Source organism: Haliotis cracherodii, unplaced genomic scaffold (assembly GCF_022045235.1).
Source record: "Haliotis cracherodii isolate W230 unplaced genomic scaffold, xgHalCrac1.p SCAF_5, whole genome shotgun sequence".
NCBI lineage: Eukaryota > Metazoa > Mollusca > Gastropoda > Lepetellida > Haliotidae > Haliotis > Haliotis cracherodii.
The window spans coordinates 64,641,100-64,659,894 of NW_027266308.1; the positions used below are offsets into that span (position 1 = coordinate 64,641,100).

The following is an 18,795-nucleotide window of genomic DNA, read 5'->3' on the forward strand; positions in this document are numbered from 1 at the left end:
CTATTCGTCTACATTACTGAGATCGCGTGGTCAGGCTCGCTGACTTGGTTGATGCATGTCATCGTATCCCAAATGCGTGGATCGATACTCATGATGTCAATCACTGGATTGTCTGGTCCTGACTCGATGATTTACAGACCGCCATCACATAGCTGGAATATTGCTGAGTGCGGAGTTAAACAACAAACAAACAAACATCATTGTAATGAGTATATTTGACCGTGTCCCTGTGTGTCATGGGAGCCGTTTTTAAACGTGGATCGGTTTACTGTACAAACAAACAAACAAAAACAAACATTACACACGGAGTCGTAAAGCACGGCGTCTACAAACCCCCGGTCATAACAGCTGTAGGCAAATAAAACATGGCGACAGTGTAAAACCACGGAACCATTACTTAAGTAAAGGAATATACGCGTCACCAGACTCAGTGACCAAACGTTTTATAAATGCATTCCGTCAAAGGTATGTTTGATTATCAGTGCCCCAAACGCGTATATCTGTCTGTTCATGGCTCCTGCCTTCTCAGCACAGCCAGGAGGCGTTCCCTGAACTTCCCAAAACACAGTCCATATACAAGTGGCTTGATGCCTGCTCCACAATGACACAGCCACACAAGGGATGTAATCACACCAGCCGGCAGAGGGCTGAACCGGGAGTACGTCCACACATAGCTGCTGATGACGTAGGGTATCCATGTGCCAACGTAAGCACAAGAAGTGATGACGTAGACCTTGAGCAGCATATAATCTTCTTTAGCCAACGAGTACTCCTTTTTCTTGAACTTCGTTTTGGTATCTCTCTGTTGTACGTCGTCCTCGGTATCCGACGTCACGACGTAGCCATCTTTAGTGTAGTCGTACGTCTTCTCCAACTTGGGTTTCTTGTTCTTCATCCCTGCGTTCTGAAACTTTTCGCTGTATCGCTTCATCCTCTCCGAGTACGAGTCTCCCTTGGCGCTCTTGTTTGTCTCCAACACCAGAGCTCCCGTTGGTTGCACACGACTCCGCATGTGGAACACCTTTATAAAACAGGCGGAGTAACAGCCGATCATTACAACAAGAGGAATTCCATAGGACAGAACGAACATGAAGTTCATGTGCGAGGTGCTGAGCTGGTGCTCCGGGATGCACTGATACTGGGCTGGGTAGTATCTCACCTGCGCCCAGTGAACGGCCGTGAACACGCAGACGACACCGTCAAAGAACCACACTCCGCAAATGAGAAGGGTAAGGAAAAACCCGATACATATGTCTTCATGTTTGGAGGGTTTGAAGAACTTGAGAAACCTCTCTAAGGCTAGGATGGTGAGTGTGTGGAGGTTTATTGTGTTGCAGAAGGTGGAGAAGTACGCATGGACGTTACAGACGCCGTCTGGTAGGATCCAAGCATCACCGACAACGGCCGTGACGGACAACGACGTCCACATACACAATCCGATCATATCCACCACAACAAGGTTAATCCAGAAATAGTACTTGGGATCTCGGAGTTTCGGAGATTTAATCCACACAACTAAGACTATTATGTTGACAACTAGTGTTACAACTGCGATGAGCACCAGCGAGACGCCAAGCCACACCTGGGAAGCTACGTTCGTCATGATCCCTCACCCAAAGATCTGCCCTGTTCCCTGGGTAAGAGCGACTCTGGTCAATCAGACAATCAGAACCCTGTATCACCGTTGAGCTGTGTGAGTTAGCGGTGCGCGATATTCCAGGTTAATTGCCCTGAAACCTCCATTAAAATTACGCCGTATTCAAAAGCTGTCAGACAATGGCGCGCCATGCTGTACCTAGATATCACAATTGTGTGTCAAACCCCCATGCCAATGATTGACTTTCAGTGTCCAGATCTATACGGCTTCACATTCCTGTCCATATTTCACCCATGACAACTACACAAACATTTCCCCCGGTTCCTTTCCCTCGCATTGATAGCAGCGCATGATGTCGTGACTTGATAATCCCGGTATTCAGAGTACGACGTTAGTTAATACAGCACTACACCCTAGCCTATATTGATAGTGTCGTACACACTCTATCTACATACGTTCATATGAACGGTCTGCACGAACGACACGCTAAAGCCTTAGTCGGTTATGTTTACTAATGGACAAACAGTAGAGCGGAACAAAGAACTGTTTTCACTCCGACCTATTGCTAACAGAAGAGGAACTCTAACAGTGTATGAGGGGCGGTCGGGTAGCCTAGTGGTTGAAGCATTCGCTCGTCACGCCGAAGACCTGGGTTCGATTCCCGACATGGGTACAATGTGTGAAGCCCATTTCCGGTGTACCCCGCCGTGATATTGCTGCAATATTGCTAAAAGCGGCGTAAAAACCATACTCACTCACTCATATGTGGGAGAATGTGGATGGTACGTGAGTCCCTACCTAAGAGGTGGTGCTCGACGGCCAACACGCTGCCTTGCGTTTTTTCCATTGCGTTGACTGTTTTTCTGTATATCCGACACAATCGTATGCAACCAACCATGTGGGATTAACGGGACTTGACTGTAGAATTTTGAAAAATAGTTCATTGGATGAGTGTGTGGGTCATATCGATTTTTACGAGTTTGGGAATTTGTTTATGGGTATAGTTTTACGCCGCTTTTAACAATATTCCAGGAATATCAAGGCGAGGGACACCAGGAAAAGGTTCCTCATGTGGGAATTCATTGTACCCATGTGGGAAATCGAACCCGGGCCTTCAGCGTGTCGAGCGCACGCTTTAACCACTAGACTACACCACCGCCGCTTTTACGCATGGTACGTGCTCCGTATTAAAGTGTGATACTCGCAAACAAAAGTAGTCTCTTTGTTTTCAGTGCTTTTCTTTGTTTTACGCCAGTCAGCAGTATGTCGGCTATATGACGGCAGCCTGTAAACAATCGAATCTGGACCAAGTAAACCAGTGTCTGAGAGCATGAGCACCGAGCCACGTCGTCGGGGTACGATGACACACAGTGGACCAGCCCGTACAGTAAACCGATCCACGTTTAGAAACGTCTCCCACGACCCACACAGGGACACGGTCAAATATACACCACAACACTGATGTTTGTTTGTTTATTTGTTTCTTTGAGTGGCATTTAGAAGTTGGTGTGATGAAGAAAGACAAGTTCTATGGATGAACAACTTCTTTATTACAATTAGTGAGACGTTTCGGTGTAGATCCTAACACCTTTATCAAGCAAGTGATCTTCTATGGATGAACAACTTCTTTATAACAATTAGTGCGATGTTTCGGTGTAGATCCTAACACCTTTATCAAGCAAGTGATCAATAAAGAAGTTGTTCATCCATAGAACTTGTCTTTCTTCTGTTTATTTGTTGTTTAACGCCGCACTCAGCAATATTACAGCTATGTGACGGTGGTCTGTAAATAATCGAGACTGGACCAGACAATCCCGTGATTGACATCATGCTCATCGATCCACGCAATTAGGATACATTGACATGCATCAACCCATTTAGCGAGCCTGACCACCCGATCCAGTTAGTTGCCTCTTACGACAAGCATAGTCTCCTTTTACGGCAAGCATGGGTTGCTGAAGACCTGTTCTATCCCGGATCTTCATGGGTTCTCACCCATGGTTATAACACATCTGTGACGTCATTCTATTGTTTGAGCGCTCCGTTATGTTTAGGGAATGGCGAGTTGATTGTGTTCTCTGCACGTGCTCCGTCACGAGCTGATCTTTACACTGCATGTTTTGTGGCTCTTCAGAATGTTTTTCAAAGTGAAGGAGTAAAGATGTGTTTTAAGTAGGGGAATATCCTCATAACTCTAAATTCCTGCGGGGCCTCTGCTCCATTATCTTTAAGGAATGGAGAGTTATCGGACATTCCCCTCTACTGGAAACATATATATTTAAAGAAATTAAAGAACACCCAGTTTCATATATGGCTATGGCAGATTATCTGTAGTCATGTGAAAAATTGGATGTTCTTCCACTTCTTTTGAGTAGTATATATCTTCAATGAGTCAATAATTAGACTGGCGTAAATTTCCTACCTGCGTCTTAGCCTTGAAGAGCGCATCGATCGTTCTCCACAAACTTGATAAAATAGGGTCATGTACACATTTCAGCGGAAAATAAGACAATACTTAATTGTTCTTGTGAAAACATTTGCGAGGATGGGAACTTGAAAACAAGCACCGCCAGGTCTCTGTGTTTATGGGAATTGAGTAAGTTGGTTTTAACACCGCTTTGAACAGTATCCAGTTATATCATGGCGTGTCAGCTTGCGGTTGGAGACGAGCACGACAGACCTAGAAACAAAGTTGGGGCGAACCGGGATTCGAACACATAAATGATTCTGGCGTGACCAACTCTGCAAAGCGAATTGCAGCGCCTAGGACAACTGGGCCCTCCGTGCTCCCATGTGAGTATTGAAGGTACATAGATACCTATTTAGAAATATGATCGGGCCATTGCAGAACAATCTAAATTGACACTGATCCATATCAACGCTTTTACTTAATTTGTTCAGTGTGTTTCATCCACGTAGGGATTCAGGGCGAGACGAGGACTCTAATGTGTATTGGGTGGCTGTTTTGACTTTGCTGATTGCGTGTCACTGATCACGCCCTCAACGGCTCGGTCGCCGTGTTGATGAAGCTTGGGACGAACATCGGCGACTGACCCGTGATTCGGGGTAGATTTGGTCTTCAGCAAACCATTCTTGCCGTAAAAGGCGACCATGCTTGTCGTAAGAGGCGACTAACGGGATCGGGTGGTCAGGCTCGCTGACTTGGTTGAAGCATGTCATCTATCCCAATTGCGTGGATCGATGCTCATGATATCATTCACTGGATTGTCTGGTCCAGAGTCGATTATTTACAGACCGCCGTCATATAGCTGTAATATTGCTGAGTGCGGCGTAAAACAGCAAACCAACATCGGCGGCTGGGGCGTAATACAACGAGCATTTTGTTTTAGGTGTTAGAGGGGGGACGTGGACCGACGTGATTCATAGCAAGCAGTGACTCACGGGTTCGGGAGGCGTCTTACGGTCATAAGAAACCACATAGATCAGGTCGGATCAGGTTTAAGAATATAGGAGAATCCCAACTGAATACGTAAAACGGGGTCTTTGTTGTTGCTGCTCGTTAACAGATCGGTGCGAAGAGGGTAGTTTACCATACATAACACACGGGTAATACAAATATGAACTGACTTAAATCTTCATGTTTCAATTTGAGGACCTTAAAACGTTAGACGTCACTTGTACGAGTGAGGTGACTTTCTCGGAATCTGCACATTTTTGTTTGTTGTTTAGCGCCGCACTCAGAAATATTCCAGCTCTATGACGGCGGTCTGTTAATAATCGAGTCTGGAGCAGACAATCCAACGCTTGACGACATGTATCAACCAAGTCAGCGAGCCTGACAACCGGATCCCTTAGTCTCCTAGACAAACATGGGTTGGTAAAGACCAGTTCTAACCCGGATCTTCACAAGGGGAGACAAGCATGGGTTCCTGAAGACCAGTTTTAACCCGGATCTTCTCGGGCAATCTGGAAAACAGGACGCAATATTGAAGGAAAAGGTTCCACTTCAGAAATAGGCGAGGTGCAATGGGGTTTAACATCGCGTATAAGATTATTGCACTTATATAGCGACGTGCATGCACGTGTGTGTGGCTGCTTGTATTAGTCCGGACTAATGCCGATTTTCACTGAGATACCATGCCGCAGTTTAACACGAATATCCCGCTCAGACACAGCATACCGACTCCGAGTCGACTAGTCCTTGTTTTAGCCCCTTAATGCCGAGCGCTAGGCAGGGCAACAACAAGCACCATGTTTTAACGTCTTTTGGTATGACGCGGCCGGGGATCGAACCCGTACCTTCCGCTCTCCGGGCGGACGCTCTACCACTAAATCAAGGAGGGTCCACTTGAGAAAAACAGACAACGGCGATATCTCAAATAGTTTAATTGTCAAACACATTCGTAGCAACAGGAACAACCCAACGGTAACCAGTCGTCTCATATATACAAATACACAGTACTGCATGTCTGGTAAACTAGGTAAGACACGTGTGAGACAGAGGGCGTGGAGAAAGGGGGAGGGAGGCATGGGGTGAACACAGAGGAGAGAACACCACCAGTCACAGCAAAAACGTCATCACCGACACGAACAGGAAGGAACCGTTTTCTAAAAGATTGAGGAAATGGTAAATTTTGAATACTGTAATGACACGATTCTAGGTAAAAACAATGTCACATAGCAAATATGTTTTAATATTTCGATTAGGGAGTCATAAAACTTTGCTTGTGCGTTTGTTGTTTTACGCCGCACTCAGCAGTATTTCAGCTATATGGCGGCGGTCTGTAAATAATCGAGTCTGGACAAGAAGATCCAGTGATTGACATCAAGACTAAATGAGTGAGTGAGTATGGTTTTACGCCTCTTTTAGCAATATTCAGCAATATCACGGCGGGGGACACCAGAAATGGGCTTCACACATTGTACCCATGTCGGGAATCGAACCCGGGTCTTCGGCGTGACGAGCGAACGCTTTAACCACTAGGCTACCCGACCGCCCCCATCATGACTAAACATTTGACTATAATTGGTATAATGCATTAACATAATTTGAAACTCTCGTGAGGTGACTACTCAAAATAAGTGAAAAAACACACAACTCTTTATATCACCATAGTTAATCTGTCACGCTAGTTAAAGAACACTGAATATTTCAAATTACTAAATTAATAGCATTATGAAAAAATCGTTGGATTCTATTTGAGTAGTATGAAAAATATTAAAATATAATCATGCATTCATTAACAATTTGAAACTGTCGTAACCTTTAGACTGGGTTTTCAGCTTCGCTGCGACCGGTGGTGTAACGTGTAAGGCCACAAAACCATAAGTATACATATGTACAGATGCTCAGTATGGCAGTGTCAGGGGTGGACTTTACAGGGGGGAAGCGAGAGTGGGTATATTGATAGATAGATTCTCATACATTCATTGCATGAAGTCAAATCCACATCGCCCAAATAGCCTGTCACAATAATGACCAATTGCGTATAAATCTCTTGACGAAAAATAAACCCAAGATAAAAGGTTTAAGATTCAAACACTCATACAAACACTGATATAAATACATGAAATCAAATAAAAATGTAGTATATTTTCAGTGGCTAATGGAGAAAAATGGCAAGGTTGAACAGTACGTTTGATGATACTCGTCATGCTATGAGGAGAAACGTTGAGTGGTCATGTGTTCACGAACAACGTCCGTCGCTGAAAGGTCCGAGTCTTTTGGTCCAACACATATTAGTGCCACATATCCTCATGCTGCAATGTGCACTAATGTGAGAAGGCATGGTCAATGCAGTCCGATTGTGTCTCGTGCATTCATGGCCACTATTCTACAACGATCACTGTTTGGTACAGACTCCCGCGAACTCTTTGATCACGTTTTGATTGTTTTAGTAATGTCAGCATGCTGGTTACGTGATAATACCAAGGAAGTATGGTTTTCGGAGTTGTAAGCAATATGTCAGCCAAATTTGGTACACGGCGAATGGGCGTCAGGCATTAGGTGGAATCGAACCCGGATTTGGGGCGTCCAGAGCCTATCCTGCAACTACTATCCACTATCCTGCTACTAGTCCCCAGGCTGTACTGCTAGAGATGGCGCTCGCCTACCATGGACTCCGCTGAGATTTCTTATGATTATGGAAATGGATCAGTCGTTTGTTTCTATAATGTGGTCGCCGCGTCTGAACGACCAGTGATTGGTTTTGTAATATCTACATAAGGACGTGGTCTAGAAAGTCTATGATTCCTTGTAATCCATCCTTGTGTTGTAACAGGTACACGTGGTGGAAAGCCTACACAATACAGAAATATCAACCTCAACATATTTGAATGTATTGCCGTGTCAGAAAACAACGGTCATAAAAGAGGTCAAAGACAACGCTGGGAGCTTTTATCATAATGAACAAGATGGGGCATTTTAGTATTTCTGCATATGAAATGCATGCATTAACTGCACGTGTGATGGCAAATGTTCTGCATGCATATCGGTGGCAGGCTACATTGATCTATAATGTTCCGCAGGTAGTTCGTAACAGGGTTGATTATGCATTGCATTCATAAAGATGACTACAAGATTGTGGTGTATGTGCTGCATGCATGAAGTTAGGCTGGATTGTAATAGGTGTGCAAGTTGATGGTAGACATGATTGTGGTATTTGTGCTGCATGCGTGCATGGATAGAATGAATAGTACTGTTCTGAATGCATGATCAATGAATTAACTGTCCTGGATGCAACGACTGTTCGATCAATGCAGTTCTGAAAGCATGGTCAATGAATGTATTGTTCTGCATGCATGAAGATTGTAGGCAGGATTGTCAGTCTTTCCTGCATGCATGTTTGTGAAGGCTGGATTTGTACTGTTCTGCATGCATTATGGTAGGCTGGATGTTGTCCTAGATTCTCTGGTACCCTGGGATGGTGTGATTGAACTGTGACATGCTGACTGAAGACCCTCACAAAGGAGGTATTGGAATGTCAGTTGCTGCCTATGATTTCGTCTTAGATTATTAGCCAAGACAACATGTTCACAATACACTGCTGTCTCTTTCAGACTAACACAATATCTCAATGGACATGCATTCAACAATGTACCAACAAAACGTTCCTACTCTAACAGCAAAGTCTAAACAGCATCATTTGTACAATTGGTTATGAAACATGTTCACTGCGAACTGACAATGCCTTGTGTGGGTTATGTACAATTATTATGAACACAAATCTACTCATATACATGATATACCAGAAACAACCTTTTCTTTGACATGAAACCAACCACATAATAAAATACTATCATGTGTGCAATGAATTTTTGTGTTAAAATATTCAATAAAATATATCTGACAAGACTCTGTATACTAATAATGGGGCCTCTTGCATCTTGATTGCTGAGCATACATCCAAACACATATGTACATATATTTCTTGGGAGTGCTGATATTGCTTGACTATAAACATATCCACAAAGCGAAAGACTGAACACAATTGGATCACAGCTAAAACACAACAAGATTATGGGCGTGGTGGACAAACGAATAAATTATGCTTCTATATGGGGAAGGAAGTTGGTTGACTACTCAAGGACTAGCGAGAGGGGGCACTACGTTTGGCTATAAATGCATCATAGGTTACTGGTTGGGGACAACAGAAGGACTCTCTTCGGATGTTTGGGTGTGACAAGAGTCAACAGATCAAATTTATATAACATACAATTGCACAAAGAGCAATTCTTTCAAGACAGGCTCTTGGTTTGATCAATGTTTCAATTGGAATATCAGATTCATGATTAAATAAACAGCATAATACAGAAGAATGAGCATCCTGCACAAAACAATCAGTCATACTGTACGCCTTTGATGGAACACGCCAGGGTTTATCTAGACATGCTCAGAGGCCGATATTCGGTCCCAAGTCAGCAGCAATTAACAGTACAAATTCCCAATTTGAATGAAAAATTCCCAATTCCTCTTAATCCATGAATTTTATTTTAAAATCCAATTTTGAACAATATCCTGATTATTTCCCCCCAATTTTCCCACCAAGGACACTTAGTTTGGAATCCTAGGTAAATCCCTGCATGCTTGTTTGACAAGTGTATTACATCATTACTTTAGAGCCTTTGTAACAGCTCATTAACCATGACATCAGCACCCCTTACACAGGTTGGGTATTCTAGTCCAGAACAAGGCTATATTCCTGGTTCCAACAAAGCATTCCCTTGTTCTTTGTGCAATGCCTCTACCATAGGACAGATACTACCAAAGTGAATGTGCCTAGGGTTCTAGTGAAACTTGATTACACTTCTAGTTGCATAAACTTTGGATAGATGCACTCTGGCTTTGCATTGCATAACACAACATGGAAAATGATGTTGACCTAAGCCTCACTGGCTCCTGATACATCAGTGAGTGAGTGAGTGAGTGAGTGAGTTGGGTTTAACGCTGCTTTGAACAGTATTCCCGTCACGATGTGATAAAATCACTGACAGAGTGCAGACAACTCAGAAACTAGTTGGAACCAAACAGCTATGGCCAAAATCTTTCAGTCAATAATATTTGAGGGCTCTTCATATCTCCTATCTGTCTGTCTTGTATTATATTTCAAACCTATTTCATATTTACGCCAATTTTTGTAACCAAAAAGGTCATATAAACAAATAAAAATTTACAATCATCTTTAACTTGAAGTTCTACTTTTTACAAAATCCTTTGTTGGCTAGTGAGCAGTTGACTAAAGAAATCCCTCAGTATTTATTATGAATGTAGAGCAATGTCCGAAATAACTGCCTACCCACGTAACTTTTCTGTCGGGCTGCATAAAATTTTCCTCCACCTGCCCGACTGTCTGGCAGATAATTTTTAGACTACTTATGTATTCAATTTTATTATAACTCCTCATAGATTCTCAAGTAGATTTTCAACTGAATCAGGACGCGATTTGTGGAAATTCTTCCCGCAATTTTTCAATTTTCATGTCTGGGCAGGCAACATTTATGGGTCAACTGCTTGACTGTCTTGTTGGGTTTAAAGTTTTCAAGCACTGATGTTACAGTCACTGACCCCTTTCCTCAGCCAGGGCTGCTGGGCTCACATGCTGAATCCATGCTGAAGTCAGGGCCTCCCAAAACACCCTCTGCTTTACATTCCTGGCCTGTCCACCTTATTGCTAGTACATCACTATGGCAGTGATGTGTATATACACAGAGCTCATCACAGCACACACCAGATCGACAGTCCTTAACCACTACCCTCGCACCTAGGTTTTATAACTTTCTGTTGTGATAAATGATACACCTGCTGCAGTAGGTTTAACATTTACAATTTTCATAACAAAAACATAGTATGGGTTAGCTTGAATTTTCACAAACCAATTCACTGTCCAGTCAACTGAAGCATGCATAAAGCAGAGACAATTTTTGGATAACAACTTCTTTATTTACTGTAAAGGCAACGTTTCGGTATAGATCCTTATACCATTGTCAGGCAACTGTTGACAACGGTATGAGGATCTATACCGAAGCGTTGCCCTTACAGTAAATAAAGAAGTTTTCGATAAATTGTCTCTACCTTGTCATCAGTCAACAAGTAATGCCTATCAAACAATTGAAGCATGCATACTCGGACACACTGATCTATTGATGGGGTAATAATGTAACGCTGTGTGCAGTCACAGGAGTGGAATACGGCATATAATAACCAGATTTATTATAATCATTAACATTCCTGCACAACTTTAGTTTCCAGCAAAACTAGCAACCACAGTTTGCGATAGAATACACATCCCTTTCTGAAAAGACTTAACACTAAAATATTCAGTCCACAAGAACATTTGAACATATTCATAGGACCTGGCTGGCATCATAGGGGCTCCTTGAGTGCACATTATATCTGTACAGAACACGTATTGCACTTCCTGTAGTCAGTGATCAGTTTCAGAGGAGGATGCAGGATCAGGTTCCTGAGCCACAGCAGTTACTGACATCAGATCATCGGAAGAACATCCAGATGCAGAACCTACATTATTGATGCAATTCTAGTGTGTGACTGCCCCCTTGGAACCCCTTGGCTTCAGTCTGCTGAATGATAGACACGACAGGGTTTGTCTGCACGGAGAGATTCTCTACACTATGTACATGATGAACAGGAAGAAAACATCAACATTTCAAACATGTAGTCATATAAAATTAATTGATCCCAACATTTGATAAACTCTGTTGAACTAAAATTTCAATTGGCCTCAAAAAAGAGATTAATTTATACATTCAGAAGCTTTCTGCATGTACGTAAACATAAAAAATAAATTAATGTATAAAACTGATAAAACAATAAACAAGAGAGATAACAAGGATAACACAAACACACCTGTACGCGTCCCGACTGGACACAGATCAGATTCATTTCATGATAACATTGATATACATGATCTACACGCCATGTGTATACCTGTATAAGTGAATGAGTGAGTTGGGTTTAACGCCGATTAAACAGTATTCCAGTTATATCACGGCATGTCAGCTCAATGTGGGAGGAAATCCCAAAGTGATTTAGGTCTCACACGTTTACCACTTTGGTGAAACCCAAGAGCATGGGTATGGTGCTGTCAAAACTAGAAACATTATCGGGGCGAACCAGGATTCGAACCCACGATCATAGGTTTCTGCCATGCCCAAGGGACACAACTCTGCAAAGCGAATTGCGGGTATACCTGTATAACGCATGTGATAACATATGTTTACACACGCATTGTGAATACTGTGAATAATTATCATGCAAGTGAATGTATACACAAATTCTGTTTACTGTACTGTTAACACCAATGTCTGCAAATGTCATATACACATTGTTCAAACATGTCAAACCATGCTGTTTTTTATTCGTTAGTTTTGATATGACTGTGGCCTTTATACAATGCATTTGATCAATTATCATTCAAAACATTGTTACTTTTCTTCTTCTTTTTGTTATAGGTGTATCTTTTGTTTCTAATCGATCAAAGCCAAATTTAAAAAAATAAATATTGCCTTATTGACAGTGAGTGAGTGAGTGAGTGAGTTGGGTTTAACGCCGCTTTTAACATTATTCCAGTTATATCACGGCGTGTTAGCTTAAAGTGGGAGGAAAGCCCGAAGTGATGCAGGTCTGAGACGTACCACTTCGGTGAAACCCACGAGCATGGGTATGGTGCTGAGAAACCTAGAAACATAATCGGGGTGAACCGGGATTCGAACCCACAATCATAGGTTTCTGGCGTGTCCAAGGGATGCAACTCTGCAAAGCGAATCGCGGCGCCTTGGACGACTGGGCCACCCGTGCCCTCCCCTTATTGAAAGTGCTAACAGTGGCATATATACTTGATAATCACATAACACCACACTGCATTTGTAGCACTGATCCATGGTATTGTCAACAAATTGTCATCCATATATGCACAATATTTTGACAACACTACGACGTGCACAAAACATAACAGTAATGTTAACAGTGCATTGAACATTGCAGACACAAAGATGGAAGTAGAGTACACCGTCAACAACTTTACCTACATATTGTACCTATCACATTGTCGGTTTCAATCATCAATGATCACATCTGATACACATTGAGATCAGACTGTAAACAGATTCTTTAACAACACTTACTTCATACACGCCACACCTCACAAGAACACACCCCAGGGTGTGGTCTCTTCTCACTCCCTCCATACTCACACACAAAGCCACACGATACTGTTCCGGAGACAGTTCAGATCTAGAGTTATCTAAAATTGCATGTCAGCAGCCTGCTGATTTAGGTATAGCTTCCTTTGATCATATTCTATGAGTATATTCTGGAGCCTGCAATAGTAACCATGGCAACTACACTTTCTACAATACTGACAATACAAAGAATAGGTCTGCTGTGTTGTTGGGCTACGGAAGAGCCCAGTTCACTTTTCTATAGAAATGACTTGAACTTCTGTCAACTGTTTGGATACTATAGATTGATGATAGTCTACTTTTACATGTGAAAACTCATAAATTATATATGGCACTGGTCTGATCGTACTGCAAGGATTGTAGACGAAACTCCACTTTAGTATGGGATATCTTTTAACCTTTCCATGAGACACAAAACTGGTTCTCATGATATGTCAAGTGTATATTCAAATAAGACATTCTGATCATACCTATTAAAAGGTGAGTAGTATATTAAAAGTAATAACAATAATATCTTAAGCAAGGAGGGCTACAAAATATTCCACAAACATTCATATGAACAGAAAGACTTATTCAAAAACTTCAACTAGTGGCTTACCATGTCACCATAGAAACAAGTGCACATTTACTGCTAAATGGGTGTTTTTGAAATAGGACGAGGGTCCTATTAATTTGCTTTGGCATGGACGAATACAAAACTTCAACAAAACAATTAATTGTTGACTTCAACCATGATGTCAAAGACATGCGGTTCTCTTCTTCACAGGAGTGATGTTGTCACCTCGAGAGGGCCTCACCTACTTGAGACACTGTCTGGGATGTTGTCACCTCGAGAGGGCCTCATCTACTTGAGACACTGTCTGGGATGTTGTCACCTCGAGAGGACCTCATCTACTTGAGACACTGTCTGGGATGTTGTCACCTCGAGAGGACCTCATCTACTTGAGACGCTGTCTGGGATGTTGTCACCTCGAGAGGCCTCATCTACTTGAGACACTGTCTTGGGACAATGTGATGAACGTCTTGCACAACATCGGTGTACGTGGAATAAGGCAGGTAGACACTCGCACCATTCAAACACTGAAACATGCCGTCCTCCATCCGAAGGTAGCAGCAATACTGAAAAGGTCCTTGATTAAAACTGTATTGCACTGTGAGTCTCCCTGGGGGAGTTGTGGGTCGTATTGGTCAAGTACACGAAGGTGACGTCGTCATTAACTCACACTCGATGGTCCAGTACCGGTCACTACAACTTGGGGCAGTTCTCAAGATGGGTTTTTTAGCATTCTCTTTTGTCTAAAGTCATACACCTGTCGACATACGAACACCGTGGAAGGGTCGACGTCGACCCCGGGCATGCGGTGAAGGATTGGGCTATCTCCATCCAAGTCGGGAACTACTTTAGATCGTACACATGCATGCTGATCACTTCTGGAAACTTCTGCTCGGAACCTGCAAATGGAAAGGGTAAAGTAAGCATCACTCTGTCATAGTATTGTCCAGTTTTGTCAGAGAGTTTCAGAGTCTAGTTTCCACCCTTGCTGAACTAGGCTGCAATTATGGGGTTCTATTTTGCCTGGACTAACGAGTCAATGCACAGCCCAATCAAAAAAGCGTAACAAAATCAACATCCGGTTCGCAAACAACATGCATTTGAACATGCAGATTTTGGTCAACTGCAGGATTTGCAAAGGATGTGTACTGTCAATTGGTCGTCTAGAGATATTTTCCAAATCGTTTAATGTTTTTGATCAAGGTGCTCATGTGATTTGATGCACTTAAGAGGTAAGACTTTTTTTATTACAATAAAGATCTTGATCATCGATCATATTGTCTTGACTGGGCACCGCCCTTTTGTTTGATGTAAATGCAAGTGATATGAGAGGTGGAATCTAATTGGTCAATAGGAGGGACAGAACTCGTAATAGCCACTGGTCGCGCTATGATCGATCCCAGAAATTTCAGCCTAATTCGGCAAGGGTGGAAACAGGACTTTTAGAGTCCTGGTAAAGTCAATGAATAAACATGCTATTACGTAACTCTTAGCCAATCGACACATACTTTACTCGTATTTCTCTCAGCCAATAGACATAGTCTATTACATACACTACTCTCAGCCAATAAACAGACATTATTCGTAGTTTGTTTAGTCTGACCACTCGATCCATTAACACTCCTCCAGCGTAGGTTGCTGGGGACTTATTCTAAACCACAATCCCATTGATGTCTAGTATCTCAGTCATATTAAGACTTAACTAAGAGGAAACCAGATGTGAAGCAAGCTACTCCTTCTGTGAAAACTAACATTGGTCTGGTGCTGATGACATGTTTGACTCTATACAAAATGTTACAATAGTTATAAATATGTTAACACAGTCGAAAAATTTGACAGCTTGATGGAAAGTTGACACAATAAAAGGGAGATAACTCTAGTAGTAGGTAAGGTGATGTGAAATGGGGTTTAACGTCGCCTTCAAGATTACTGCACTTATATAGCGGTGTGTGTGTGCCGAAGTGCGTGCATTTGTATTAGGGCTTATGCCGATTTTATAGTGCTAGCACATTGGGATACCATGCTGCAATTTAACATAAATATCCCACTCAGACACTGTATACTGACTTATGGGCTGCGGTAAATTTACGTGTCGATTTATGTCACAATAAGCTGCATTTATTTTTAAATGAGGGCCTGAAGAGTTTGGTCAGGACCTGCAGCTAAAGTATATGGGTCCTGATGGCATCCAGACAATGTTTACATTTTAAACACTGATCAGATCATAAAAAGGCAATAAGCTATGGATTTATTGAAATGTTGATTTATGGCAGGATAATCTTTTGTTACGCATCAGGAACCTATCAAGTGGATTCTGTTTGCATCAGTATAGTTGTTATATCTTTGTTTGTTGTTTAACGCTGCACTCAGGAATATTTCAGCTACATGACAGCGGTCAGTAAATAATTGAGTCCCGACCAGACAAACCTGTGATTGATATCATGAGCATCGATTGACGCACTTGGGATACGATGACATGAATCAACCAAGTCAGTGTGTCTGACCACCTGATCCAGTAAGTCAGTTCTTGAGACAAGCATGGGTGCTGAAGACCTATTCTAACCTGGATCTTTACAGATCACATTGTTTCAGGAGAAGTTTGCACCTACCTGCAATACTCATTAAAGGTGAGCACATAGCCCTTGTCGTCTATGCAGGCCACACTGTTCTCGTCCTTGTGCTTGGAAGCGAACACTTCACAGTCGACATGGTGTGGCTTACGGCCAATCTCCGTGTGTTCAGGACGGTAGTACCACAGTAAGCTCATCATCATCTCATCTGTAACCATGGATACGCATCAGTGACAAAATCATCTCAAACTTTTAATTTAACGCATAATTTGTTACCTTCAAATTCATTGAAACATTTATAACAAAATACCATTACAGACAAGCAAGCTGAAAGATGACGGTCAATCTACAAAGAGTGAGTGAGTGAGTGAGTTGGGTTTAACGCCGCTTTTTACAGTATTCCAATTATATCACGGCGTGTCAGCTTAATGTGGGAGGAAAGCCCAAAGGGGTGCAGGTCTGAGACGTTTACCACTTCGGTGAAACCCACGAGTACGGGTATGGTGCTGACAAACCTAGAAACATAATCAGGGCGATACGGGATTCGAATCCACATTCATAGGTTTCTGGCGTGCCCAAGGGACGCGACTCTGCAATCTACAAAGAACTACCGGGTATCTACATTCAACAGATTTTGAGGCCTATAGGGATAACAAGCTTGATTCCAAGGTCACCAGATACTCCCCATCCCTTTAAAACTGAACTGAAATCTCGAAGAGAATTGTGACCAACCATGAGATCAGGGTCCCTATGGGTGAAATATAACATTTTGACTTTTCATTATATTTTAAAACTACTGCATCTTCGGAACACAGAAATACAATTCACAAGCTCCAATTCATATTTATTACAAAGATACATGACATCAAACATTTGGACTCATTTTGAGACTCATAACTGTGTATGTAATATTTGCAGTTTCTAGACATGATGTCTGATGAATGCATGTATGCTTAAAGATTTTGAAATTATTCTTTTATTACATTACGAATGAACGTAAGAAAAATAAGCTCTTTTGTACAGTCCGCACGCATGGCTAGTTCAGGACAAGAGCTGTAATTTATTGTTTTGAACAGAGAAGACCCTACAGATATTACATTACGGGATGGAAGACTTGTACATCTGTTTAACCTTCCTATTCCAAAACAAATTAAGTGAGTGAGTGAGTTGGGTTTAACGCCGCTTTTAACAGTATTCCAGTTATATCACAGCATGTGAGCTTAATGTGGGAGGAAAGCCCAAAGTGATGCAGGTCTCGGACTTTTAACACTTCGGTGAAACCCACAAGCACGGGTATGGTGCTGACAAACCTAGAAACATAATCGGGGCAAACCGGGATTCGAACCCACAATCATAGGTTTAACGGCATGGCCAAGGGTCTCAACTCTGCGCAGCGAATCGCGGCGCTTTAGACGACTGGGCCATCCATACCACCCCAAACAAATTTAGACATGTATCTGACATCAAACAATTGAATAGGTTGTGTTGTAAGATGCAGAAATATGAGTTTGAATGCACTAGCAAAACATGTGTTGCTCCCGAGGATGCAGTAAAAATGAGAACAGATACTGACTGTCATCAGGATGTTCCCAAAGCGCAGAAACTTTGGCTACAAATGGAATGTCTTTCTTTCTTGGTCCAGACCGGAGTAGCACACAGTCCCTCACTCGGATTATATCTCCACTGCTGTGTTGTATGGCTGGGTAGCTCTTCCGCTTCACCGGTGGGGTGTCCCCCTGAAACACACAACACATGCCCTGAAATACCCACAACATGGGATATAATATACATGATAATATCTATCAATATTGTGCCAATCTATCCATTAAAGCATGCTCCAAGTGCTGCATTATTATTACTCCGGTCAGTGGATCAGTTTGCAATTGAATTTCATTCTCAACTCCCTGGGGATTATACAGCCCAAGCTGCCACGTGGGGTGTTAGAAGGCTTACAACACATTACCATCTCATACTACCAGATACCTCTTGGAGAACAGAGGCATATTTCAAAGAAAACTTCTATCATTAGGAGACATCACATGTGACATGTTTCAGTGTCGGGCAGAACCGAGACCCGTGAATATTCCGGGGTAGAATAGGTCTTCAGCACCCCATTCTTACCGTAAAAGGCGACTATGCTTGTCATAAGAGGCGACTAACAGGATCGGGTAGTCAGGCTCACTGACTTGGTTAATGCATGTCATCAATCCCAATTGTGTGGATTGATGCTCATGATGTCAATCACTTGATTGTCTGGTCCAGATTCGATTATTTTACAGACTACCATCATATAGCTGGAATATTGGTGAGTGCTGCGTTAAACAAACAGGGTCGAGCTAGCTGAACACAGTCTCTCATCCATCTTACTTTCAGTGAGAATAGTTGTTTAACTTGATTTGTGACCTGTGTTCTGG

At 42.3% G+C, this 18,795-nt stretch overlaps 2 protein-coding genes across 5 annotated transcripts in view; both read right to left on the bottom strand.

Annotated features, from left to right (window-relative positions):
* Positions 1-508: 508 nt before the first annotated feature.
* On the bottom strand, positions 509-1,603 carry LOC139444183 (rhodopsin-like). The gene has a single exon (XM_071225083.1). It carries the CDS (start codon positions 1,601-1,603, stop codon positions 509-511), a length of 1,095 nt encoding a protein of 364 aa, XP_071081184.1.
* A 9,465-nt stretch (positions 1,604-11,068) lies between these two features.
* Positions 11,069-18,795, bottom strand: part of LOC139444182 (DNA ligase 1-like) — a 61,658-nt gene continuing 53,931 nt past the window's right edge. For all 4 annotated transcript variants that reach the window (XM_071225081.1, XM_071225082.1, XM_071225080.1 and 1 more), the window contains exons 4-6: positions 17,955-18,117; positions 16,421-16,589; positions 11,069-14,710 (exon numbers count right to left, since the gene is read on the bottom strand). In XM_071225081.1, coding sequence (XP_071081182.1) covers positions 14,524-14,710; positions 16,421-16,589; positions 17,955-18,117 — 519 coding nt within the window. In that variant the 3' untranslated portion in view covers positions 11,069-14,523. The remainder of the gene's footprint in view (positions 14,711-16,420; positions 16,590-17,954; positions 18,118-18,795) is intronic.

Bases quoted from the DNA above. Each gene is read 5' to 3' on its own strand.
- LOC139444183 (XM_071225083.1), bottom strand. From the start codon at position 1,603: ATGACGAACGTAGCTTCCCAGGTGTGGCTTGGCGTCTCGCTGGTGCTC.